The sequence below is a fragment of the Pholcus phalangioides genome, unplaced genomic scaffold, assembly GCF_987345545.1.
Source record: "Pholcus phalangioides strain wild (caught in Gottingen) unplaced genomic scaffold, Ppha-v1.0 ptg000008l_1, whole genome shotgun sequence".
Lineage (NCBI taxonomy): Eukaryota > Metazoa > Arthropoda > Arachnida > Araneae > Pholcidae > Pholcus > Pholcus phalangioides.
Window position 1 is genome coordinate 29,021,490 of NW_028301601.1, and position 27,837 is coordinate 29,049,326.

General features: G+C 36.1%; 1 protein-coding gene across 2 annotated transcripts; it reads right to left on the minus strand.

Annotated features, from left to right (window-relative positions):
- Nucleotides 1-26,992, minus strand: LOC149084161 (uncharacterized). 2 transcript variants are annotated; one of them, XM_089234507.1, is made up of 16 exons: nt 26,758-26,986; nt 23,203-23,278; nt 22,179-22,278; nt 20,369-20,443; nt 19,808-19,983; nt 18,503-18,864; nt 16,963-17,188; nt 13,036-13,773; nt 10,760-10,885; nt 10,242-10,519; nt 8,438-8,635; nt 5,396-5,591; nt 2,117-2,254; nt 1,062-1,165; nt 444-651; nt 1-145 (listed from the first exon to the last, which is right to left on the minus strand). In XM_089234507.1, exons 1-15 carry the CDS (start codon nt 26,764-26,766, stop codon nt 451-453), a joined length of 3,003 nt encoding a protein of 1,000 aa, XP_089090633.1. In that variant the 5' UTR covers nt 26,767-26,986; the 3' UTR covers nt 1-145; nt 444-450. The 2 variants fall into 2 exon arrangements, with proteins under 2 accessions (XP_089090633.1, XP_089090634.1); XM_089234508.1 differs by having other exon boundaries at nt 32-145; nt 18,503-18,861; nt 26,758-26,992.
- Nucleotides 26,993-27,837: the final 845 nt, after the last annotated feature.

A 27,837-nucleotide genomic window follows, 5' to 3' on the forward strand; every position in this document is an offset into this window, starting at 1 on the left:
GGCTTGAAACGTGTACAGAGTTCAACACATTCGTCTCGGCTTAGAAGAATCAAGATTCATAATATTGACACTGTGAAAAACAGTTCATAATTCTCTTCATTTCAGCATTGTCGCATCATTTTTTGTACTCCACCAATTCTTCAGCCTGTTAGAAAATAATAAATACAAGATTAGCAATATAAAAACACACACATTTTCTTTGCCCGTTAGTTACTTTTCTAATCTAATAAGAAATGAACAGTTATAGAACTGCATTGTTTGTTTCCAGCCTATTCCTGTTCATTTGAAACTAAAAAAAGAGGGTTGAGAGGAAAAAAAAAGCTATGTTATCAGGATTTTTATTCGTTCAGGAAAAAATTCTACGAGTAACAACGAATCAAAAATGCTGGAGTTCAACAGTAAAGTTTTTTTTTATTCAAAAAGTAACTTGACTTTTTTTATACCTGGATTTCACTCTTGTATAAGATCGACTGTCTTTTTTAATGAATTCTCACCGATGCCCTCACTGGAATCGTCATTGGGAAATGCTTTCTGTGAGTTCGCTTCTTCATCAATTTTCACTGGGATATAAGATAAAGACACTTCAGAATTTTCGCTACAAGAGTCTGGGTTCGTCTGCTGCTGCTCCAGGCAAGGATCTTCACATTGCACCTTTTTTGGCGGTTCAAGAAAAGAAACTCAAATTAATAAATTATATTTGTCTTTTGATCTCACAGATATTATTCCAACACGCACCCAATAAATAGAGCTGCTATCAGCTGAGGCTTATTAACCAAGGCACATGGCCACACCAGGATTGGCTTATCATTTAAAGGACACTGAAAAATGTTTCAATAACTTATTTTTTTCAAAGGGAATTTCGATTCCTATTTTGCTGCCTGGCAGTCGAGTGGTTAGGGAACTAGCTTCTCACTGTGCAGGTCTGGGTTCGAATCCCGGTTCGGGCATGGATGTTTACTAACACTAACAAATTCCCTGGACGGATCATGCTGATCCCTTGGGAATACGTGAGGATTACGTTATTATTATTATTTGATATTATGAAAAGCTTCAAGCATTACCAGATAATTATTCACCAGTGTACCATTATTTGATGGAGCAACTTCCACAACTCCCAACTCTTGCTGCACTTCATTAACAGGTAAACTTGAAGAATCATTCTTACCTGGAAAAAAAATGAAAATTAAAGCCTCAAACGAAAGAATTCAAAATGAAAGGTAAATACAGTGATGCAAATCACTCAGCTAATGAAGTTTTTTTTCTTGGCTTTTATGCCTTGGCTAACCAATGCAGATTCGGCTAACAAAGATTTTTGTTGATATGGATGCATATGCTAACATAAAACAGTGGCATTGTGAGCTGAATTTTAGCTCAAATCATCATCAGAATTACTATCACTTGATCCTGATTTCCATCTCAGAATCTTTCTCCAGATATGCCTCAACTTCTCTTTCAGATAGTTTTTGAATAATTTCATGTGAAATGGAATATTCAGCTTATAGAAAATACGTTGAAAAACAAATAGTCCATATATTCAGAGCATGAGTTCCTTCAGTGCAAGACTCTGACATCGAACTGTGAACAATCTGGACATTCTAAAATCTGAGAGAGAGAGAGGCTATTTTTTTAATCTGCACCATATAGAACATAATACAATCTGAAGTCTATGATCTGCATGCATCAGACACAGAAATGAGCTGACCAAATCACTAATGGATGTGGACACCTACAAACTCGACTGGGTTGTACTATCTTTAATAGACTAAAGCTGGTGTTTGTTGTGTGCTCATAGGAGAATTCATAGTATCTAATCTTCCCATAAATTCTCATTTATACAATTTTGAAGCTGTTCCTTTTAATGTTCGGACTGTTTTTGCCTTTTTTCTGAGCGCTCCTTGTCCTTGGTGTTTTAAAAATATATATCTTTACATTTTGGACAGTATCTGGAACGAATTAAACAATTTTCCATAGAAATCTATGGGAAATTGTGTTTCAATCAGCAAAGATTTCAGCTAACAAATGTGATTCTGGAATGAATTATCTTCGTTACCTTAGGTATTAAACTTTAAATGGCTTTTACAATTAAAACAACATCATTGACTCATTTGTGACTTACTAATCTCAACAGCCTGACTCTCCACTCGCACATCTATAGATGATGATGGTAGGTGATTAATGGTTGAAGTTGAATCTGCTGAACTATCTTCAGTCAAGGAGGTTTTGCTGGATTCCAGAGATATGTCTATAGACGTTTCTTAAATGAAATACAAAAGTTATTCTGTTATTGCTCATAAACATGTTACTAGGATCTTTTATGAAAGGTACAAGTTAGTGATTGATTGCAGTAATCGAAATACAAAATATTATTATGTATGAATTCATACTGAAAACCAAAGCTCTATGCAAGAAAAAGATAAATCATGATTTTTTTTATAAAGTTTTCCTACATACAAGGTTTGTTCAAAAAAGTATTCAACCATAATATTCTGTGCGTAAACCAATGAAGCTAAGGCGGCATGATTTCATGCATGCATGTAGACAATCTTAGTGTGCATGCTTGAATTTTTACCAGCCTGCAGAAGCTGCCAGTTGTCGGCAGATCACTGATGTGAATGAGAAAGTGCAAATGAGCACCATCACAATTTTCATTTTTTGACAAAATAGCCATCAAAACTTGAACAACGTTATCTAATACATTAAAATTTGTGTGAAGCTTGGTGATTCCTGAGTGGAAACAATCCCAAGATTCAACAGACTTTGAGATAAAGAAATGGGCATTAAACCAATAAAGGAGTAGCACGACCACTTCAAAGATGGTCGCACATCAATGGAGAGTGAAGCATGTTCTGGTAGGAAATCAAAATTCAGAAATGAAATAGCCATTGACTAAGTGAGGACTCTGGTGATACAGGATAATCGAATAAAGATCGGAGAACTTGCAGACGAAGCGAGCATTAAAATTGGATCCGTTCATTCTATTTTGACTCACAATTTGGGCTCCAGAAGATGCAATGTCAAAGTCAAGCTGACAGTCTTCTCTGACTCCAGTGGCATGGTTCATCACAAATATACACTGCACGGCACAACCATCACCAAGGAGTACTACCAAGAAGGTTATGCGTCCCAATTAGCAGCTCCATCACAATTAATACAGCAGCGTTGTTAAAGTTTTTCCTGCCATTTTGTCAAAAATGGAATGAGACGTCGTTCACTCACACTTTCTCACTCATTGCATAACTGGCAGCTTCTACAGACAGGAAAAAATTTCAAGCATATGCATTAGAACTGCCTACATATGTGCAACAAACCACACCTTCCTAGCTTCATTGGTTCACGCACAAAAAATTGTCGTTGAATACTTTTTGAACACACCTTGTATGGTCCTTTTCATACTATTTTTCCAAAATCAATTTTTTCCATACAGTCACGCCCACTTAAAAAAGCGACACAAATTTCTACGTATAACAAAGTTTTTCAATTTCACATGAATTTCAAATCGCTTATCTTGTGTTTGTATTAGCTGTATTATTTTAATTGTTTATAACAAACACAGATTTCAGCAAAGTACACCTGTAACAATTTTGTCATACACCTGTAACCTGTCATAATTTTCCTAGATTTTTCCAAAGCATTTGACAGGGTGCCCCATAATAAACTTCTACTAAAACTTTCATACCTTGGCCTAAATGTTCAACTGCTGAAATGGGTGGAGGCCTTCCTTATTAACCGTAGCCAGTTTGTCTCGTACAAGAGCCAGAACTCCCCTTTTCTTCATGTCAAATCTGGCACACCCCAGAGCTCGGTCCTCTCGCCATTATTATTTTTAATTTACATAAATGATCTACCCGACTCCATAAACTGCCGCATTAGACTCTTCGCTGATGACCGTCTCATCTATAAAACAGTGTCCAATCGTTGGACACTTGAATCTCTCCAACACAACCTTAACATTATTTCCAAATGGTGCTCAACCTGGGAATTACCCCTCAATTTCTCAAAAACTGTTTTTATGAAAGTGACCCGTAAAAGAATCCCTCACGAATTCCCCTATTCTATAAACGACTCTTTGATCTCTGAGGTTTCCCAATATAAATACCTGGGCATTATAATCTCTTCCGATCTCTGCTGGAACCTTCACGTTGATTATATCTTTAAAAAATGTCTCCAAAAACTGTTTTCCTTCGCCGTAACCTAAAATACTTCATTCGTCATGTTCGTCACTTGTGCTACCAAACATATATTCTCCCTGCCCTCTCCTACGCCTGTGAAGCCTGGGACCCCCCCACACCCAAACCAACATGGACAAATTAGAATCTATCCAAAATAAGTCCACTCGTTTCATTTTTAACTGTTGGTCTTCATCTGTCTCCATAACGGAACTCAAGCGACAACTCAATATCCAACCGCTCTCCTCTCTTCGACTTATCTCTCGTTTAACTTTTCTTTATAAACTCCTCCATGAGGTTTTTAATATTGACACCTCCAATATTCTAATCAAATCTTCTCATTTCTCTGTTAGACTCAATCATTCCAAAAAATTACAGGCCATCTTTGCCTCTTCAGATTGTCACAAATTTAGCTTTTTCCCAAGAACTATTATCGACTGGAACAACCTACCATCAAATATTGTAGATTGCACTACGATCGATTTCCGAATTTTCTCGTACCATCAATCGACACTTTTGCCATATATAATTCCGCATCCTCTTGTATAGGCCTCGGCCAATCAATATTGTATAAATATAAATATAACGAATTTTCAATCAGTTTTCAAACACGAAAAAATTTCTTTGCAATCTTATTTAAATCTTATCCATAAATTCACCTTTCCACAACGTATAGCTACAACTGACAATCCCCCCCACTTTTTTTTCCTGGAAGACATTCTATTCGTCAATTTTTGAACTACTGTAAAATCCTCTTTGGTTCACATTTTTTTACGTGTTATTTTTTATTACTTATACATCTGAATGCATTATGTGATATATACTGTGACTGCAATCTGGATACTTAGGACTATTAAAAATACAAAATTCTTTTTTCAGTACCTATTGTAAAATCAACAACTTGTACAACAGCAACAAAATATGTCATTTGAAAACATGTATTTTCGACATCTTATTATCTTAGGAACATAATTGATTTGGACCAGAAAATCCTCGTGTTTTAATCTCAGAAGAGACAAAAAGTAACACACATATTTGGAATTAATGCATTTGTCAGATACACGTGTGACACACAAAGTTTTGTGGTAAAAAAATAAGTTGAACAACAAGAACAAAATATCCACAGTTTATTTAATTAAGTGCTGTACTCGTTCAATCATCAATAAAAATTTGAGTGTCATAATTGTATTAATGCAAAAAAGGAAAAAGATGATGGGGAGAAAAACTACCTTTATCAGGAGATTCCAGCAGTTCTACATCGTTATCACTGGTAACATCTTCCACAGATTTCAAATTTGCAGGAGAGTCAGCCAAAGAATCCTCACATAATAATGAAGACATGGGCGTGGTTTCACAATTTTTTTCCTTTGATATGTTGTTTTCAGTCTCAGTGGTTGACGTGACCGAATTGGAATGTACTTCCACCTTTTGAGATTTAACACAGAAGAGAAGAAAATGAATATGGAAAATTCAACATATATAACCCATATACTTGTAATATGGCATTAATATATGACCTTGAGCACGAAATTTTTTTCGCAATAATGAAATAGTGACGTGCAAAGATCAGGAAATAAAAAGAGAAGAAACCTCTAGGAGAAACTTCGTTTTGATGTTCAAAAGTTACCACAATTTGGGAGGGTTCTGCACGAATTTTCGACTAGATAAGATGTATAAGGCACATCTTGTAAAAAAATACAGTTGTCCTAATTTTAATAGATGTGTAACATGTATTTCGTCCTGAAATCACAAATTGGAGAAAGCACCCTATGTATAGACAGATAGAGGGACAGATAGATATTCATTCAATATATTTATTAGTTTGATATATACAAATATCAATGTAATTTACTGATGAAAGTAGATGCACCTCTGGCGGGCTCACCTACAAAAACCTGCCAGGTTTTTGCTAAAAATCATTTCGTTAACATACAAAATCCCCCTTACATTTATCATTAGCAAAACTACCTCTTTTAAGCCTTAGTTATTTTTTTAAATATGAATTAATGTTATATAACTGAATGTAATTTCTTTGCATGGGAGAATAAATTGTTATCCCAACGTATACAAAGTACAGACCCACCTACAAAAGCCTACTGAGTTTTTGCTAAGAATCATTTATTATCAGCCCACAAATCTCACTTATATAGCCTTTAGCAAAAATCAACTTGCCTACCTTTCTAGCCTAAGGGTTTTTATTTATTTTACTTAAATAGAAATATTATATACCAGCTGAATAAAATTTCTTTGCATGGAAGAATAGAATGTTATCCTAATGCAGCGGTTCTCAACCTTTTTTGACTCACTGAGCCCTTTTCGGTATATAATTTTTATGGCGGAGCCCTTTTTGTATATAATTTTAATTCCGGAACCCTGCAGGCCTCTTTTTTTTATTTATGTATCAAATTCACTGATTTATTTTCCTGGAGTCATGGCAGAGCCCCTGGGAAGTGCACACAGAGCCCCAAGGGCTCCACGGAGCATCGGTTGAGAATCGCTGTCCTAATGTATAGGAAGAACAGGCCCGCCTACAAAAACCCAGTGGAGTTTTGCTGAAAATCATTTGTTATAGCCCCCAAATCACACTTATTTATAGTCTTTAGCAAAATGACAAAACCTTCTAAGCCTTAGTTTTTTGTTATAACCTATATAGAAATTAATACAGTAAAAATAAATCTTTTATTGAAGCATTTTTTGGCTCAAAAACAGATAGGTAGGAGACAGAGATCAATCCTACCCTTGAATTTAAAAATGATTTTCGCAATATCCATCGCGAAGAAAAGAAATCTGTTCAGATGTATAAAAACTATTTTTATATTTATTACTTAATATGTACATTGGCATGTAACACATTGCAAACAGCATATTCACAAACACTCAGAACAACCCACAAACACCCGTAAAAACCCAGGTGGGTTGGGTTTTTCTAGAAAAACCCGGATTTTTCTGCCAACCCTGCTTTGGTGAATATAAACTGTCCTGGATTGTCTAAGAAAGAACCACCGCAAAGCACTGAATAGGATATCATCAATATTTGCATCTCACCACGATGCCCTTGACAAAGGTTTGCAATATCTCTAGGAGAAACAATGCACACTTTGACAACCACTGGTCTAATCCATTGCTTGACAATAAGACGTCATTTGAAGCTTTGGAGACAATTTCTGCACCCATAAAAATTTGTGATGGCTGTTATAGTCTAATGATAACAGTTCACCTACATCTTTTTCCTATGCTTCCTTGAAACCAGGGATTTCTTCCAAAAGCTGAAGGATTTCATCGGATTCCTCTGATGTTTATTAATTAGGGTTGAAAGCAAGTCTAGGCCACAATTTTCCCAGGTATTCTTTAGCAAAGTTTCCGCCACATTTCCCCATGCTTCTGCAAGCCAGTAAATAACATATTTCACAGACTTTTTAAATTTTTTTTGGAGAATGGAAAGGAACTCCTTATAATTTTGAATGATATTGAAGAAACATTTTTTACACCCATTTGATGGATCGTAATGCCTCCTTGGTCCATTGGCTGAAGCAAAGACATAATATTGGAGGGATAAAAAAATCACTTTAATTTCCCTGCAACAGCTTCCGTCATCGTTAAACAGAATTATCTGGCCTGTAACTTTTATCCCACCCATAGGGATACTAACTATTATTACAGTTTTAAAAAAAGTTATGTTTGAAAGACTAACTCTGGCAATCCAAACTTTTCATGAATCCAAACAGGTCCTAGTTCCAATTAGTTCAGATCAGCTGGGTTCTACTTTACAAATCATCTCACTAATTTCAGATGTCAAAAGGTGAAATTGAAGCTGACTGTTTGGCAAATGTTGTCTTTTCAACCCCCCCCCCCCCCAAAAAAAAATATTTTTCTGCAATTTTATGCATTAGCAACAATTCACATCATGCTTGTGACTTCATTTCAGAGATTGAACACAAAAAAAAAAACCCTTTTTTTCTGGGTAAATTTTTTGGGAATTTTTCCCCCCTTAAAAGTAAGGATTTTTTTTACCATCACAGTCAAAATTCCTAAGATAAAATAAATTTTCGGGAGTCAGAGAGATGGAGTAGAAATTAGGGAACCCCTCCTGGAAATCCGAGAGACTTGACAGCTATGTAAACAGTAGTTGGTGACACAATCATTCCAACCACCATCATGATCAAAGTTAGCACACAAATCTGGAACCCCCTCCTCTGCAATACTGACATAATGTTTGAATGGCCTCCTTATTAATTGAAGAATATGCTACATGAATAAGATTAAAAACTCACCTGGTCATTGTCTGCGGTAGAAAATGATGCAACTTTTTTGCTAGATGACTGTGTTATTGTCGAATTTGATGCAGTAATTACAGTACTTGAAACAGGTGCTAATGATGATGATGGCAATGACTGATGTAAATTTGATCCTCTATGAGATGAACTCGAATGACGGGATAGTTCTTGTCTTTGCATAAGAGTCACTGCTTCCTGTAGGCGATAATAGATCATTTCAGTTCATTTAGTTCTTTTAGATCATTTTATTTCAAGAAATGTGGAATCACCCATAGAAAAAAAAAAAAAACACACGGTTTATAGCCAATTCCAAATCTCTAGACAAGTAATTCTCAAATCACTCTTCAAGGTCGATCAAGGGTGCTACAAGATATTTGAGATATACAGGGTGTAATCTCACAAACCGAGTCAGAACTATAAGTGGTGATAGAACTCGCCAAAATAAACAACTTTCACCATACAATGTGGGGTCAGAAAGCAAGTGTCGAGTCGTGAGAGGGCACTTTTCCCGGAGTGGCTTTGATCGAAACATCACCTTTGACAGAACTTGTCATTCAGCTGTTATTTGTCAGCAGAAATGCAGCAATATTTGAATGCGGAGAAGGCGATATGTACCTTATCTATAGAGGTGCAAACAGCACTGCCATAGAAGCAGTAAGGCTTTACTAGGAGGGATTTCCAAACAGGGCAGTACTCAATCAGAGAACATTTCAATGCTTGCACAGGCAACTCATGAAGACTGGCTCGTTCCTCGCCCAAAGATATGGCAAGGGTTGAGCAAGAAGCATGAGAACAATAAATCTACAGGCAATCCTTGATGCAGTGGATGACCAGCCTGAACAAAGCATGTAAGCAATAACTCATGACCAAGATGTTGACAACACATGACTGTATAGCATGTGCTGCATGAAGAAAGACTGACTACCTACCATCTCCAACAAGTTTAGGCCTTAAATGAAACAGATCTCTCACAACGTGTAACATTTGCATGCTGGTTCCTGCAGCCACAGTTTGCAGCATCTGTCCTGTCTCTACATCAAAAGCCAATAATGGTGGAGCATTTTCATTTTTGACTTCAGCTGTGCTGTCTGTCATCACTGTCGTCACTTTCAAAGAGGCTGCCGTCTTCAGTTCCATTCACTGCGTTACTGATACAACACTTTCCAAACGTTTTGATGATGATTTTGGTGGAAAAAAGACTTTGACGCCTCATGAAATCCACTGGAACATTAGGCCAATACCAGATTTCCATAAGGCACCGCTTTTTGTTGTTTCTTTATACTCTGAACTCATCCATTCAGTCCGTTAATTCCTTCAACAATCTTTGAAAGGCTTGTTGATGCTCATCGCATTTTATTTTTCCCATCGTCTAATGGTGTCTCCAAGCCATTCCCCTTGCTACCAGCGCCCTCACATCTAAAGGCTTTAAAATTAACAAGTCCACAAGCTATCAAAGCCAACAGCGTTTTTGATTTTTTTTCCCTTCAGCTTCAACTTGGTTCTGTGGGTTTGAACATAGCTCCAAAAATCACTTTACTCATTAGTAACGCCATCTAAAGTGGCTAAATGAAGTTGCAGATCTTCAAGCTACCTGTGCGGAAGTCATGTAGCTTATTATTTGGTGAAGTGGGGGTTTCTATTTTCTCCTCAAAAACTGACCTGTGTACAAGTCACCCCCCCCCCCCAAAAATTAGGAACAAATTTTTCAACAAAAAACTCTGCTTATACACGAGTATATACAGTACATCTCTCGATATAAGCATGAAATATTAAAACTAGTATGATAATTTAGCATTTTTACCAAAGTTTCGCTAGCAATCCTGGACAATGGAGTTGATGATGTCATGACTATAGTAGCACCTGGAGTTTGATTCCAGACCTGAGCTTTATGAACAACAATCACATTAGGTTTGGCAGGCATGGAAGCTCGCATGGTGGAAGTGCTCGGCAAAGCAACCCGTAATCCGGTACTGGGTATAGTACTGGAAATACTAGTTGAAGCAGATGTTATACTAGCTCGAGCAAATCGAGCATTGATTGGTTGGGAAAAATTTATTATTCTTGCACTTCCAGTCACCCCTGCGAGTAAGAACAGGAAATAAAGTAGTCACTATTCAATTCTTACTATTAAGGTCATGCTATAAAATATAATACATACTAACTATCTTTATGTTATGGAGAGATCCAGTATGAAAAAAATCATGATTTTTTTTTAATCATTATTAATTTTTATCTTTTTTTTTTATTAACAAGAAGCATTTTCATTATAAATAAGCCACTTGTTGCATGCGATTTCTGCTGTATAAGAAAAATATGCACCTGGCACAGTTGATGTGCTATTCGCTAATCTGCTTGTCGTTGTTGTTGATGATGTAGAAGCAGCACTTGCAGAGGATTTTGACACCAGCCAATTTGTATGCATATTTTGAGATACTATTTTCAAACCTACATTGAAAAAAATATATATCGTGATTCAAATGAGAAAACAGAAACTAAGCCAACAAAGTTCTCATCACCAGTGAAACAAAGAAAAATCTGCATTCTCAAATAACAAATGTTAGCAATTAGCAAATCAAGAAAAACAATTTTTTAACGGACATCACAAACATAAAGGAGTAATAATCTTCTCACCGATACAGTAGCCGCCGCTAATAAGAACCGAACCATGTTTGGTTCAGCCATTTTGTGGTTCTTATATACAGAGAGTTTTTTCTGTTGCTCCTATAGTTACCACTGGGGTATGCAAGGGAGGGGGCCTTAAGCACAGATTATGGTGTTTTTGAAGTAAAAAATGAAAAAGACCTTAGTAATTTCTTATTAAATGTAAAAATTTTAATTCTTTAAATTTTGAATTATTTTAAATATCCATAGCATATCATTATCCTTAGACATTGCTCGTTGTCAGTGTAGACCAGTTTCCCAACCTTTTTGTCCCATTGCCCCTTCTTCAGAAATTTTTTTCTCCCATCGTCCCCCAAAGCAATATAGGATCCCATAGGGTCCTATGTTATACCCGTAGCTTCTACCACTCCCCTGGAACTTTCCATCACCCCCAAGGGGGCGTTAACGCTCATGTTGGGAATCACTGGTGTAGACTGACTGAAATGTTACACAGCAATGGTACTACTGCTGTACTGTTTTCCAACCGCATAACTCTATATCAATGTTTCCCAAAGTGGGCAATAATAGTCTGGGGCAGACAGTAGTAAAGCCCCCAGATTGACACCTAGCAGGCTTTGGCAGTAAGAATGTGTGTAACATGGGATTCTATAGGTTGGAGTAGTTGAGTTTGAGGTGGGGGAGGGGGCTAAGGAAAATAAATTCCTGAAGAAGGGGTGGGGGGGGGGGACACTGGCACAAAAAGTTTCTAGAACTCTGCTCTACATAAATTCCCTTATCTGTAACTTCTTTGACAAGAGACTAAAATGGTTTCTGACCAGTTTTTTTACTACGAATCTCTTGCGGATAAGTTCTGTCATTCATGAATATATATCAACAAAAATTACATGTATACACGTGAAATTTTTTTTGTTGGCCTCAGGTGAGACAGGACAACAATTTTCTAATTGGGTTTTAAGGACAGAGCGTACATATAAAAAGTTGATTTTTTATATGTTAGCAACAATACGACCCTTTGCAACAGGAGTGATGTATTTGAGTTCACCACATTATTTGGATACTTTTTTTAATTGGAGAAGTATGTATCGCTCTAGGATCACTGATTCACCATTAATTTGCATCAAGAGGAGTTAGCTAAGCATCCTGTATACGTAGACTCTGGACTATCCGGTCTAATGTGGCAGACGGGTGGACTGAATAACAGAAAAACCGGATAGGTCAGAGTTCTACTGATGTTTGCTTCATACCCCCCCCCTTCCCCGCATAACATCAAAAACACCCTCTTTTCCCCAAAACACGCTCTTATTCATATTTTCTTACCTCTAAGTACAGGCGAGTACGTAATAAATAAATGTATGTTACATGTGCTGCATGTTTTGGAAATTTATTAGGGGGACAAAAAGTCGAGGAATAAAAATATTTTAAAGATTTTAAGATGAACTTTCGAGAATTGCAGGAAACATAAAATCATGTACCCTGTATAGTATGAAAACGCACACTTTTAACCCTCTCAGAGGCATTGACAAGATGTCTAATCCCCCTTAAAAGCCTCTTATTGGCATTGACAAGCCAACAGCCTCAATATTTTGTGAAGTTTATTTCTCAATGGAACACTTTTCACCTAAATCCCCCTTAGTTTACATCTACTGAAAATCTGGAAAAAGTTTACTTCATCAAAAACATTTGGCATTTTACAGGGGGTATATAGTAACTTTTATAATGCCGCAGAAAGGGCTAAAATAAATAAAATATCACCCTCAAACGTAGGCTTAATTCTTACAAAAATTGTGTTTCACAACTTATTTCATTGATAGCACTAGCAATGCCTTGAAAAGTAAATTATTCATCATTTTACTACAGAGAATTACGATTATTTTTTAACTAGGCTGGTTAATTGTGAGCGGGGTGGTCGAGAGTATACCGTTTAAACAAATTTTCAATTTCTTTTAAAATGGAAGTTTTCAACCTATACATACCACTTTCATTTCTGTAAGGAATAGCTTTAGTTAGAGAGCTACCAGATTTGTTTTGGATTTGAGAAGATGTCTTCTGAGAGCAAGTGATTGAAACACTCGTTTTCGTAGTGGACTGAGTCATTTTGACACATGGTTGCACCGCCAGTCGCGTGGCTTGAGATGATGCAATATTCTTTGACACAAAGGTTTTATTAGTCTGAGACATCATTGGTTTCGGGCCACACTGCAGTTTAGATGGTGGAGATTTGCTGATGGATTTTGACGAAATCGAAGGTTTCGTAGAAGACAAGGTCGCAGCAACTGAGCATTGTTTAAATGGAACTGGCGCTGCAGAGGAAATATTGCTGTTGTTCCCGACCGACGTAGAAGAAACACAAGCAGGAGACTGGAGTCCCCTTGTGAACGACTGCTGTGTGCTCACTGTCGGTTGACACCGTGTGACAGGAGAAAGTGGGCAAACTGCTGGGGATGAAGCTCTGGGGCAGGGTCCCCTCGACTTTGGCGGGGAAACAGTTTTATGGCCTGATTGGCTGGTGCTGGAAATTTGAGTTTGTGGATTTTGAAACCCAGCATTTGAGGATGAACCACCCAGCAGTAAACTAGGAGCATTCAACCTGGGCCTCACTGATGCTCGAGGAGTAGGAAAATACTTTTCTTTAGGGCGGCATGTTGGACGACCGTTGGTAGCAACTGACATATTATTCACTTGATGGTTACCACTCACTGATGGCAATGGAGCTATAAAAAATGAAGAAAATGCATTAGTTATGGAAAAAAGATATACACTGAAACATATGTTCAAGGATGAAGAATTGAAAGAGCGTAAAAATAAAATTAGATTTAAAACAAGAAAACAAATACGTTAATTCAATAGCTTCCTTCCACTAACACCTATTCACTGAACAAATGGCAAAACTAATATTTTACGTAAAAAGTGGATCTCGCTTAAAATGTTGTCACTTGAATCACGCGATAAAAAAACATGTACTTTTCACAGAAAGTTGTATAACTTTGAGTTTATATACATCTGAGTGCTACTGTATTAGCACAAGCAGAAATTAAATAATAGAAGTCTCACATGGATTTGAGGAGGCATTTTTGTTTAATGAATGGATTTTCGAGTTCATATAGTTGAAGTACTAATAAATAAGGATTTTTTCTTCATTAGCTAACAAAAATATTCATAACTATTGAAACTTTTCGAGTTGTTATGCCGCAATTGAGTTTTCTTTTGTAACAAACATTTTATCAACTACTCAGGTGGGTAACATTGGTGCAGGTGGCCCAACAGGCAAGGAGACAATACAAGCTTTTCGGAAAACCAAGAATAACTACTGCTTCGGCTTGAGAGACCAGGATGAGGCTTGTCCTGAGTTGGAATAATGATATAGATTTTTTGGTCTCGCCAGCTAGTTGCTGTGAGGTCGTATGGGCATTGTACTGGACTTTCATCGTAAGGATCCAGGTTTGAACCTTGTTTGTGGCACAGTGATGGTCGGCCGAAGTTGGTTTTCTGCAGTTTTTTCAACTTTGAGATGCAAATGCTACCCGGTCTCCCAGAAAAACTCACTTCATAGAGATCAGGTAGATCTTCAACATGATACTTACATAACACAAACAATTACCATCTTTACTTCAAAATATGGAAGACAAATGGCAGTGTCAGCAAGAATATGAAACAAGTACAGCTGACAACAGAAATATGTTAAGACATGCATATAATTTCATTCACTCACACAACACATGTACCGATTCATTAAAAATTCTGCAGAGAAATGTATATTAGATGCATGTACAGTTAACATAGTAGTAGTGTCTCCAGCCAAAGCAATATGATGATTCAAAGAATTTAAATGTCGTCATTCAAAAACACATGAACTTCCAAGGAGTTCGTATTATGTCCTTGCACCCTTGTCACCAGCAACAACGATATTTGTAGCAAAAAAAGGATGAAACGTCTATAAAAATGACTTGTCATAACAGACCAGAAAGTTTTAATAGTTCTTTAAACAACAGCCATGAAAACGTGCTTTCCTTCTTCATTTTTTCCTTCACACATATTTGAACATTTTTCTCACCAATAGTTATACAGGTAATAAGAAACTCGGAAAAAGATGTGTTAAATAGAGAAGAACTTCTAAGGTGGGGAAAAATTAACATTGTACCTCGTGAGAGAGAAGTCTTGAAGCTACAACTTCCTATTACAAAGAACATGTTTTTCATGAGAATTTTCACACTTTTGTGCAAATAAAGTGTAAATTTTCATGTATCTAACCAGTTTAGTTTTTCTCTAACAGGTCATTATACCTGTAACGAAATTTCCTAATGTAATGATAACTCTTATTGCACTCTTCTCTCTCTATCACTTATTGCTAGGCAGCAAATTTCACAGCATTCTGAAGGTGATTTTTCCATATAAAATAAAATTTTTCACAAGAAAGGCAACTTTAAGGGAGTTTATTCTTTCTTTCAGCTTTGAACAAATTTCCATTAGCTGGATATTCACCTTTGCTCTGTTACTGACTCTATGGTTGATTTTGTTGCAACTTTGATAAATAAGAAATGAAATGTTGCAAGAAAATGAGAATTCAAAGGGAAAAAAAATTAGTCTGTAAAACTTCGTTACATATTTATAAATTACCTTTCATAAAATAAAGAGTAAATAGCATGTAAAATGTTGTTCAAATTGAAGATTCTGTTGAAAATTTCATTAAATATAAAACCTTTTTTTTAAAAAGAGGGACTACTATATATACAGGTAACATGTACTTGGCTAATTCGAACATGGTTACTTGAAAAGTTTAAGGAAATCCCCTTGAGTTATTTATTCAATGTAATGTTGAAATAGCCTGTGTTTAATTCAATTTTTTTCCCTCATGTTTTGGATAATTCCAAAGTTTGATTTAATTTACAAAATGTCTCTTTTCTCGAAATTAATGGTCACCTTTTATTCATCCCTTTCCATATTCCGTTCTTTATTGATCTTTACCTGAATACAAAATGTAGCCTACACTAACAAAGTTAAAAAAGAATCTGAACTATTTTTGTTTTGGTTCTAAGTAAAAAGTAATGTTTTTGTTATCAATCCCTCACACACACTGGCTTATGTCTTTCTGCAGATAACTGGAGTTTTAAAGAGTCTCTTGAATGACTTTATTAGTATCTAACAATGGCAGCGTTCAAATCTCCACAGATGGAATACTTGAAGGATGGAGTGTTGAAATTCCTGTCACTTGTCTTGTAGAACGTTTCAGAGATTCATGTCTCTCTAGCATCCTTGTTTGATTATTTTGCAATATCCATGTAGCATAGTTTTTACCATGTCCAAACGAGATTCATGCACTTGTTTACCTCTAGAGAAAAAAAATTGATTTGACTGATGGATGCGGACATTGGTGAAGGAGTAGAGAGCAAAACCACATATTGAATCCTCTGATGAAGAAAGAGTATGAGAAGAAATCTAAGAAAGCAAGAGAGATCCCAATTTCAACTATTACTGAGACTACAGACATGTTAAAAAAATAAGGTTGTTGATGCTAGAAAATCTCATTTTTCATTCTATACTCATCAATTTAAAGATTTTGTACAATGTTTAAGAGCATTCAAAAGATATTAAATGGAATAGTTTTTGTGATCTTTTATGTTTTATACAAACACTGGTTCAGTTAATTTCCAATATGTCTAATGGGCCATGCATTAAAGACCCTCTAGTGTAGGTCATCATTAAAGGGGGAGGGGCATATAGTTTATTAATTTTTAAAATAAATTCCACAGACCATATAGATAGCCTAAATATCATGTTTACTTCTTTTCTGAAAGGCATGCAAACTTTCGTGAGGGAAGAAGATTGGTTGGGGGGGGGGGGGGAAAGGGAAGGATGAAAAACTAACAATTTCATTGAAATATTTTGAATGAATAAGAACTTACTGGAAATAGAATTAACAGATTTAGTGTCTTCCATCTGGGACATTGGAGTAATACTCGTAGTGTGGTTATTTTCTGTTGGTTGATTAGCAGAAGAGCTGAATATGCCAGGAAGGAAATGCTTATCATAGGCTGAGAGACTTGGTGTGGATCCACCAGCAGGAATATTTGCAGCCTTAGATGTGATGCTCACAGCTGATGAAAAGGGTGATGACCCCATATCAAATGACTGGAGAAATAAAAATATTCTTTTAAAGACAGAAAAAATAAGAGGTCATGGTTCATTCAGAATATAAAAATGAGGTGAATGTGTTATCTAAATGTAAAACAAACATATATGTGAAGCATAATAAAACCATCTTCATTGTTATTAAACTCAGTTGAAAAATTAAGTCTTAGTAATCTTCAGCATTAATTTTAATAACTCATTTTACTTATAAAAAATTAGTAGATGGTATAAGCCTTATTAAGGAGGCTACACTGCTGGCTATCGAAGAAGCAATATCATAAGACTAGAATATTTATTGCAGAAATAGTGTAAGCATGAAATGATTGAAAGAACTCCATCAACCAACAGGTGGCACTGTTTTATTATTCTGTTCAGTCACCATATACAGCAATAACTGCTACTACCAGGACCCTAATTATATACTGTATTCTCCCGTATTAGAAGGCATGCTGCAAAATAACTAACTCGAGGGATGGGAAAAACAATGTTTAATAAGGATGGATCACAATATGCATTCAGCCAATTCAATGAATTTTTGGAATAAAGATATTCAAGAGCTTTCCAGAATCTGTGACTTGAATTTCCCAACATGCTATTTTCCTCTCTGGTAGATGGCACTACACATAACAAACATTACACAGAAACTAACTTCAAATTAGGCTCACTACATGTACCACACAATTCATTAAACGTTCTGCAGAGGAATATGGACGAGGTGCATGTGCAGTTTAGTAGGAGTATGTATGGGGGGGGGGAGTACTTTGCCCCCCCCCCCAATATTTGAGTCAAAGGTGTAAAATTAATTGAATTCAACAGCCACCCTTCCAGTCCTGCCAACTGTGGTAGTTAGCTAGTGTAGGCCCCACCTGCACATACCACACTAAATAGAGAGAAAATTGTTCTCCCAACTACTATAATTCCATACCCATTCGCAATCTCAGTAAGCACCAATTTTTCCCTCAGATTCTTAAACATGTACCATATTTTTATATGAAGAATAATTTAAATTAAGCTTGCTAAAACAGGAACAGTGGGAAAACACAATTCCAATAATTAAAACCAGCTTGTTCTGGTCTTCTTTTTTTACACAACTTTCCACACAGAACAGCCTTTAATCTCACATGATTCACACAAATATGCTAAAGGACTAATTATTTAAATATACTTTCATGACCTACGCAATTTGCAAGTTTCAAGGGTGTTGAACGCTTTTCTCTCAGTTTTGTCTTTCCAGCGGCCACAGTGTAAATGAAAAAATGTTGTAAAAAAAGTTGTAAAAAATACATGTCATAACAATTTTTACTGATTGTATACCTTTGAAGAAACAGAACTTGGTGAAACTGAAGTCGTTTTTTGAGCAACGGCAGCAGCAGTGGAAGCAGACAGTTTGGAATTACTCTTCTTAGAAATGGTGGTGTTGCCGCTGCACCCTAAATCTTTGGCTCCCAATGACTGCAACATACATTGAGACATGGCTGCAGGTGTGAAAGATGATACAATTTCAGATTCCTCTTCCATGGGCATATCTAAACAAGGCTTGATGGACTTATCTAACCCAGTGACCGAATAGTTATCAAGCATGAACATCTTTTCAGGTGGGCTGCAATCCAGGTCATCAAGTGGAGGGCGCTTCAGTTTGAATACTGTCTCTTCAGAGCCAAGATCGATATTACCTGCTAATTATAAGGTGATAACAATTGAAAATATGAATGACTCATGACAGACATCAACAGACAATGAAATTATCTAGTTCCGTTGAAAATGAGTCGTATAGAAAATTCATAAAAGAGGAAATACTTTTTATGGAAGGGAAGATCAAGTGGGTTGAATTTAACATGGGATAGATAGGGGTTTGGTTTCCTTCAGAAGGATTAAAAAAATTGAACCCAACAGCAAAGGAACACTTTCTAATTACTTAATTAATTATTTGAACTTATGAATAAATCCTGTAGGAGATATGAACAAATTAAATTATTACTTTTTTTGTATTCACTACTTCTGATCAATTTCAGTGAGTGTAGATCTTTTCTTTCCTGAAGAGCCTGGTATGATAGCTTGATAACTCTTTTTAATGAAACAGTCAAGATTCGGCTGCCACAAGCAGCATTTTTCATCTCCTTATAAAAACTTTAGTAACAAAGCCAGAGAATTCTGAATATTTCTTGCAAATATAAAAGTTTAAATATTATTCTAGTTTCACTGGCACCAGTTTTTTTTCAATTAAATTTCTCATGGCATTGTCAGTATGTTATCAAACATTCATCAGTGAGATCTGGTGAGTTGTATACAAGAATTTCTCTCGTATTTGTGTCAGCTACATCATCAAATCCAACAGATTTCGTCATCAAAGGATTTAATTATGCTATATCTTCAATTTGCAACCCCATTTCCAGAATTAAAGTTAAACTTCAAGCCAAATTTTGCAAGTTTGAATTCCTAAAAACAACTTCTAAAAATCGTGTGAAGCAAGGGATACCTGTAGATAAAAAATTGTATTTTCTCTGTCAGACAATAAATTACAGAACTTCCTGCTTTATTGGCACTATAAACGTCTTTTTAAGTCAATTAATTTTAATATTAATATAGTTTGATATTGAAAAGGATGTTAATCTTGCTTACGGTCTTTGTAACCAGTGGCACTTGGGAAAGGCATCATGATATTTTTTGCGGCTTGTGAGTCTGCAGCTAGGTTCGCAAATGCTGTGAAAGCTGTTTGTGGAACAAGTCTAGGAACCGGAGGAAGCAATCTGCGACCTTCTATTGCCCATTCAGTGGATGTATTGGGACCCGACAACCTGAAAATACCAAAACTCGAAAATAAAGCATTAGCATTTAAACAAAAAAAAATCTGTCTCAAACATGGTTCAGATCTTTGTATGAAAATTAAGACAACAAAGGTTAATAACAAAACTATGCTGAAGAGCTACATGTTTGCCAATGGCTTTCATTGCTTACCACAGATCAACTAGAATGCATGTTGCAAGCTTCCCCCCCCCTTTACCACCACGAGACCTTAATAAATTACTTCATGCTAATATGACATGAAACGCAATGTTGTCAACCTGCATGCAATAACATCACGCAGAACCCTGGGAAAAGTTTTCAAATGAACATAGAAATATATACAATTTAATTTTTGTAATAGATTATCGGTTTATTTTAAAAAAATGAATAACTTACCTGTCAGCAATAGTGTTTAACTGTTCATCATTCACTGCTCGTCTGATTTCAGCTTTGTGACGCTCGAATGATATACTAAGAAAATTTTCAAAAAGATGAGAAAAAATCAAGTTTTATTGTTCGTGTAGTTTCCTAAAAGCATAATATTTCAACAAAAAAATCAAAAATGTTTATACACTCAGCCAGTGTTTCTCAACCTGGAGGGGGGGGGGGGGGTGGTGTCCATGAGTGTTTTGTAAGGGGTTCACAGGATCATTTTCATTTACTACCATTGCAATGAATAACACATTTTGTACTGTAAAAGTGTAATTTATTCATTTTTTGTGATGTGCAAATAATTTTAAAAAAAAAAACCACACACACACACACACACACTTTGCATTTTATGGGAGGGTGGTGTTGAAATTGAGCTTCTGGTGCTACGGGAGGGGGTTCACAGAGCATTGACCTTTATTACAGGAGGTCTGTGATATCGAAAAATGTGGGGAGACACTGCACCAAGCCCCCCCCCCTTGTGACAATGCAATTTCTGATACAGTGAAACCTGTCTAAGGCCACTGTATGAGACAAAATCTGTCTTGAATAGAATCAAGAGATACTCCCATCAAAATGATTAATGCTTTGATATGCACTTTGTAAAATAGAAAGCTGTCTAAAATGAAATATTTTTGTCTCTTGACGTTTTGTTTCGTACATGTCGCACTGTATTTTGCATCCTTCGATGGAATGGCTGTTAAAAAATTAACTTGTGTTAAGTTGGCATTACATTGTAAAAGTTTTAGAAAACTTACAAAACTTGAAAATGCAACCAATAAGCATATTGGTTACATTCGAGTGAATGTGCCCAATGGGAGTATTGGTTGGTTCTTTTTTAAATTCTGAAAAAGATTTTTTTATCAAACTTTTATAGTGTAATGCTGGCTTTAGAACCTAAATAAAGTTGGCTATCATATGTTATCAGTACAGGGTGTTTGTAGTTAAGCTGACACTACTCTAAGTCATCTGTAGCTCAAGCTTACAACCTAAATAACACCAAACTTGGTAGTTGGAGTAATTACAACCCCCAAAACAGAATGGTTTACATTGTGGTAAAAATGCCCATAATAGTGTTTTATACACAGAATAGTTATTTTTCTTTCTTAAGATTCTTCCTGAGATTTTTCTGCGACATACACTACAGTTTTTTTATGCCAACACAGAGGCACAACTCTATACCCAATACATTCTGCTTTGGGGATAAAAACACAGGAAAAAAGAGTCTCCCGGGAAAAACATTTTCAGCTCAAACCACTTTCCAACCCCTATCTACTAAAAATATTCATCAATCAGTCAAGGTACTTACGTATTGTGGCGTTGACCATTTTCAAGTTGGTGCAGATCCCATGTAATTCAGAAATGTGGTTTAAAATATAAGTGGTACACTTAATGATAGCATGTAGCCAAGTTGAGATTCACTTGTACTCATAGCTAAGAGTTATTGTCCTGACATCCACTCCAGGTTTCTCAAGGCAACTGGGGTGTGTGGTCATGATGTGCTTGCTGCTTGGAGTGGCGGATCAGCACTCTTTGTGCGGCGCTGCCCTACGTGTTAGCATGAGCCACAAGCCATCATGGCAAAATAGTTGAATACTGAAAATCACCCATCCATTAGTGCCGCTAAATCACACTATTTCGTGATGTCACAAACGGTAACGGCATAATGTGAGTGCCTCAGTTAACAATATTGCACAGTATCTTTAAAAGGAAATCACTATATATTCTAAACTGACACCAAGTGTTGGGTAAAATAATAAAAAAAGCACCATATTACCTCAACAACAGAGACAACTCTTGAAGCATTTTCTTCTTCTCTTTACTCATTTCACCTTGTGCTCGAAATGCAGAAATAACAGATGCATATGCTTCCAATTCTGTGTACAAAAAAAAAGTTGCTGGCTTATGCATATGAAATATGTTAGTATTGTTTTTCATGCAAATTTGAAGAACTCAACCATAACCGGATCGGAAGATCTAATATGCAAATTGACGTGATCACACACGGTGGTTGTGTACATACAGTCAAACCTTGTTAGTGTGTCACCTGGTTAACACACTCCGCTTACCGGTCCACTTTTTGGAAATCCCAATTGTCCTCTGGCAGGAATCGGCACAGCTATGGCTTACTCCGTTTAACGAGTCACTCCGCTTACTAAGTCATATTTTTGCTCTCCCAAGAGTGACCCATTAACGATGTTTGACTGTATATATGAAATGTTTGGATCCTACAATGTTAATGTCGGAGAATGATGTTGTTATTGACTTTGTCAGTATGTTTTTTTTTTCAAACCGAGCACAACTCAGGTCTATCGCCATAGGCAATTTACTACCTAGTATGTCTTATGGGCATATTACAAACTTTAATTCCTCAGTGACTTCAAGTAGAGGTCAATATGCTTTCGTAAAATAAACCTGTTAATTTAAATATGGTTATTTTCGCATTATTTTTGTCTGCACTCGCTCATAGCCACACTTTGCTTGTAAAATAATGGAAATACAAAAAGCGTTTGATATAAGATAATACAAAAATTCAAGATTAAATTTCACAGGATAAAATGTTTTGAATAATAAATGCAACTAACCATTCTAACTAATTTTCTGAAAATAAAATTCAGACTTGCACTTTTTCAGAGAGATAGCTCCGCAAAAAACTATTTTTCTCAAAAATTTGCAGCAAAATTAAAAATTTGGGAGATTTGGCAACTTTCTGGTGGTCCAAAAAAATAGTGTTGAAATCCCAAAGACTTGGTAGATATTATCATACAAGCTAAAAATAAATGCAGTGAGCAATCACTTACCCAGTTTTCGGAGGACTCTTTTGCACTCATCATTACTGTAGTCCAGTAGCAAAGGCCAGAAATTTGATGCCATCATCTAAATGTAAAAAAAAAACCAAATTAATCAATCACGAAATACATTAAAGATCAACCATAAATAATTTTTCAAACATACAACTCAACTAAATCCATTGAAACTGTATTTTCCGCCCATGCAAACATTAAACATAGCTATCACATGATATAGGCTATACAATTGTGTTTTAAGTTAGGATGGGATAAGGGATAGCGCCTAGACATCCCATGTGAATGCATAGTTTTTTTAGCTACTACGCTCTCCCTTCCCCGGCCTGTAGCAATGTAACACGACTTGTTACTGTCTGAAAGGATCTCTAAATAATATGAAGTTAAATATTTCCCTTTGTCTAATCATGAGCGGTAGGCTGTGGTGATCAAGGGTGTGAGATCGCAGTCAATCCATCCGGACTTGTTACTGGGCTTTCGCAGGATCCGAATTGGCATAATTTGAATATATAAATCTCATAGCGATATAATCATTTTACCGTGAGATGGGATGGTATCATTACCCCATCCAGCTGAGATTATTCTCGATTTGTCTGTATATATAAAAACCTCTCTCACATGAGTTAGTTTGCATTTGCCATGCAGTTCCAATACATTTCCGGACATATTTTACCATCGCAATAACCTTTGTCTTTGAATATGTGACTAATTCCCATTTTTATTCTGCTCATCTGGCCTTTGGCAAGGAAAGTTATCCTGTAATATGAAGTTAAACAAAAATAATCTGCTCCAGGCTCTAGTTGTTCATGCCATATTCAGGCGACGAACCGATCCGAGCTCTAACCGAGATTGTTGAAATTATCAATCCTATCCGAAGTATTGATGTCATGAATGTTGACAGATTACTGTTCCTGCTATTCTGACTTTGCAATATCCGGGCTAGTTACTATGGCGACTAGAAAATTAGTATTGGCGCCTAAATTTTCTAAGTGTGGTTGCTAAATTAGAGAATTTCTAAATTGAAATCTAAAGGTTGAAACAAAATTTTCAGATTTCATTACGCTGTGTCTTTTAACACAGGAGAAGTGAAAAAAAAACCCATTTAGGACTGATACAAGACCAGATGCATACCACCTTACATATTTTACAGATTTCAAGGCATTCCCAAAAGGGATGGACGCATCTATTATTTATTTTGTAAATCAAATTTTTGGATACAACAAATATGATGTAAATTTCTGCACATATGAGCATCCTCGTACAATAACAAGCATCTCTAAGCACTTCAGAACATCCATTGGGCTACACTAGGCCAACTGTTGTGATCTTCGATATAGTTATTGACACCCGTTGGTCCATACGCTAGACTTGGTGAGGTGTTGCTTATTTTCTATGAATGTTTCACATTCTTGACATTGATGTTTCATGATAGCAATAGATAAATTCCTCATTGATCAAAGTGTATATTGTTGTAATTATACTTGACCAGAAATTGTCCATAATCTGTGATCTTTAAATTAATCTTCAAATATGTGTAAGTTAATCTTCAAATCGTAATTTGAGGTTAATCGATAATCTGGAATCATCACCGGATGAGTTAAAATCCACACAATTCATTATAGCCGAGTAAATCTCACTTAATTTGTCCTTGTTGTCAATGGCCTAATTTGTCTCCTCAATAAGTGAACTTGCTTAGATTTCTCATTCACTGGCTATTTCTTGACACCGACATGGTTGTTGTTAACAGAACTGTTAGGTTCTTATTTACGATCGTTTTCCTTGGTAATAGTATGCCCTTGCATTGCTATTTGCTACTTTTCATCTCTCACAGACCTTGAGTGCATCCTAACAGCCATCATATAGCCCAGCATTTCACATCCTCTGAACACAAGAACCAGCAAAAATGTCTGAAAAAAAATGACACCATTTGTGTACCATATCATGGGACATTCCTGTAATTTTGTTCGTTTCAATTTTTTTATACATTTGTCCCATTTTTCCAGTTCATTTGAATTTTTAGAATACTAAAGTTGTGAGTACAAAGCATTTTCATAATATGTATATAAATTATATTATAGTTATGGCAAAAAAATATATAAATATTTATCTCGGGTATTGGTCAGGTTCAATATTTTTTCCGCTATTTCAATAACATTGGTGGTTGTGCCCAGGGGCGTAGCCAGAAATTTCGTTTGGGGGGGGGGGACCACTTTCATTTTGGGGGGGGGGACCAAAGTGACAGAACAATGGATTTGGCCATCTTTTTCCCTTTTTTCGGTCATTTTCTCACATTTCGGGGGGGCGGGCCAGACCCCCAAGTCCCCCCCCCCTCGCTATGCCCTTGGTTGTGCCTACTTCTGACCACATTTATGATCACAATTGGCGATGTCCTGTATTTTACCCTATTTAAGATCCCAGTTTATTGTATTTTTCTCAATGAAATATGGTAATCTGATCATTTAAATATTGTTTTCGTGAAACACATTTTTTTCTCTGCGATTTGTTGCAGTCCTTTATTTCCCCTTCCCTCAGAAATTTTAGTAGTAGTAATTAGCAAATTTCATTTAAGGCAATAAATTACATATCTTTTGGCATAATTTAGTGATATCCCATATTTAGGATGGCATTTTTCTCTATGTATGTTGAACCTTAGTATGAAGATACAATATTTTGTTTAGCCCCTACCATCATCATTAACATCAATCCAGCGAATGAATAATTTCTCGCATTCAGTTAGAATTAAATTATCAAGTCTGCCTGTGGACCACCTATGCCATCGTCACAGACCATAAATTGAGAAGCGCTGATATGGTCTAGCTTTCGAATATACAAAATTAGTGTCGTTGTTCTAGATACAAGAGGTTCAAATATAAGAGGTGTTACTATAATTGCAACTCTAACACATTCTTTTCAGAATTAAGTTCACACTTCAGCCAGTCTATTCCATTGTTCAAGAGACATCCTCCCAGATAAACCCACAAACTCACGAAACCCTACCTTTTTCGAACAAGAATCTAATCAGAAGTGAAAAGGAAAATTTGAAGTGGTGTAAATATGAATAGAATATAGTGTAAACATGTTATATAGTGCTGTTAAATGTAAAATGAAATAGGAAGCGTAGATGGATGCAAAAACTCACGAAACATACCTTTTTTTGAACAAGAGTTGGAGTAGAAGTCGAAAATCGCTTCACTACTCCACATCATATAGACCAAGCGACACTCTAATAATAGGAAAACTCTCATATGCATGAGAATGTTCAAGAATGAGCCTAAGACGTGATGTTGGTATTAATAACTTGGTATAAATAAGAAAACCCATACATGGAGTAGTAATGAGGGAGGGCATTAGGGGGTACACTATACCCAAGGGTTCATTCTCATTTCCCTCAAAAAAAAGGGGACTATTTTACAACTAGGAGTGTTTCAATGTCCTATCTATGTCCACCAAATCGAACATTCACGGTAAAATCGTGTTATTTGTTATTTCAGAAAATGAATGAGTTAATTCATGAACATGAAATTCACATGGCAGTAAATTCTCTCTACTTACCCTATCCATTTATTTCTCTCTCAAATATATAGATCACACATAGGCCAACTTTATCAAAGAATTTTACACTAATGCTTTTTTCTCCCCCTCTTTTTTATTCCCTATGCATTCAAAAGCTAAACATTTCAATATTTCTACTGTGAAAATCGCACTATAATATTTCTTTCTGATGTTATAAAGGCGAATGTGAATATTTTTTGTGCGACATTACTTCTCTTTCAAGCGCGGCAATCTCGCCGCTATAAAATCGTAATATCTATGACATTCTCAGTAAAGTTACGATTTATTGCTTGATCTATCTTCATTTTCCACTCAAAGTAACGATAAAGTATTACGTTTCAGAAGGAACTATCGTAACGTACGACGAAGTTCAAGATCAAAAGTTTTTGAAAAGGACACATGAATGTAAAAGTACTTTCTTCGAAAATTTTTATTTCTAATTATGATTTTTTTTTTGTTGGAAAAAAAGATGTCCAAAAATATCCGAGGCTCAAATCTTGTTCCAATAAATTTGAACTTTTTCCTTTCTCATCCATATTTCGTTTCTTTCCCCAATGAAATACGTTCTTCATTACAGACTCATAATTTCGATGGATAGAAACAAAGTATGAGCGTTGCGTGATTTTTAATCATTTTTGATAGCCTCCCATGCCCCTCATTAGAGTGATGAATATATTTTGCCAATTAAAAAAAACAAAGGAATGTACTGACGTGGCCATTGGTCCCGTAGCTTCCGGAACAGTCCTATATTTTCACGTAATTTTGACTGTCTCGACTTTTTTTTAAGGAAAATGTAGTGGTGGCTCGTGATCGAATATTTAGGGGGTCGGTGCAGATTTCCAAGAATATACCGCCATATATTGGTGATAATATGTAGTCAAGTACATGCAGGACCGTTACTAGGATTTTGGCCGTCCGGGGTAAATATGATTTTGTAGCCCCCACCAATTTAAAATTCAATAATTTTATATAATGTAGTTCTTTGTTTTCCCCGTAAAACTCACCGCCCTTAAATTTTTCCGCCCGGGGCGATCACCCTCTCTGCTCCCCCCCCCCCCCCCCCAGTTCCAGCTTGAGTAC

Bases quoted from the DNA above. Each gene is read 5' to 3' on its own strand.
- LOC149084161 (XM_089234507.1), bottom strand. The intron at 22,279-23,202 runs GTAAGTGATTGC...TTTTGTACACAG, and splicing joins AAGAGTCCTCCGAAAACTGG to AATTGGAAGCATATGCATCT. The intron at 19,984-20,368 runs GTAAGTTATTCA...TGGTATTTTCAG, and splicing joins TTAAACACTATTGCTGACAG to GTTGTCGGGTCCCAATACAT.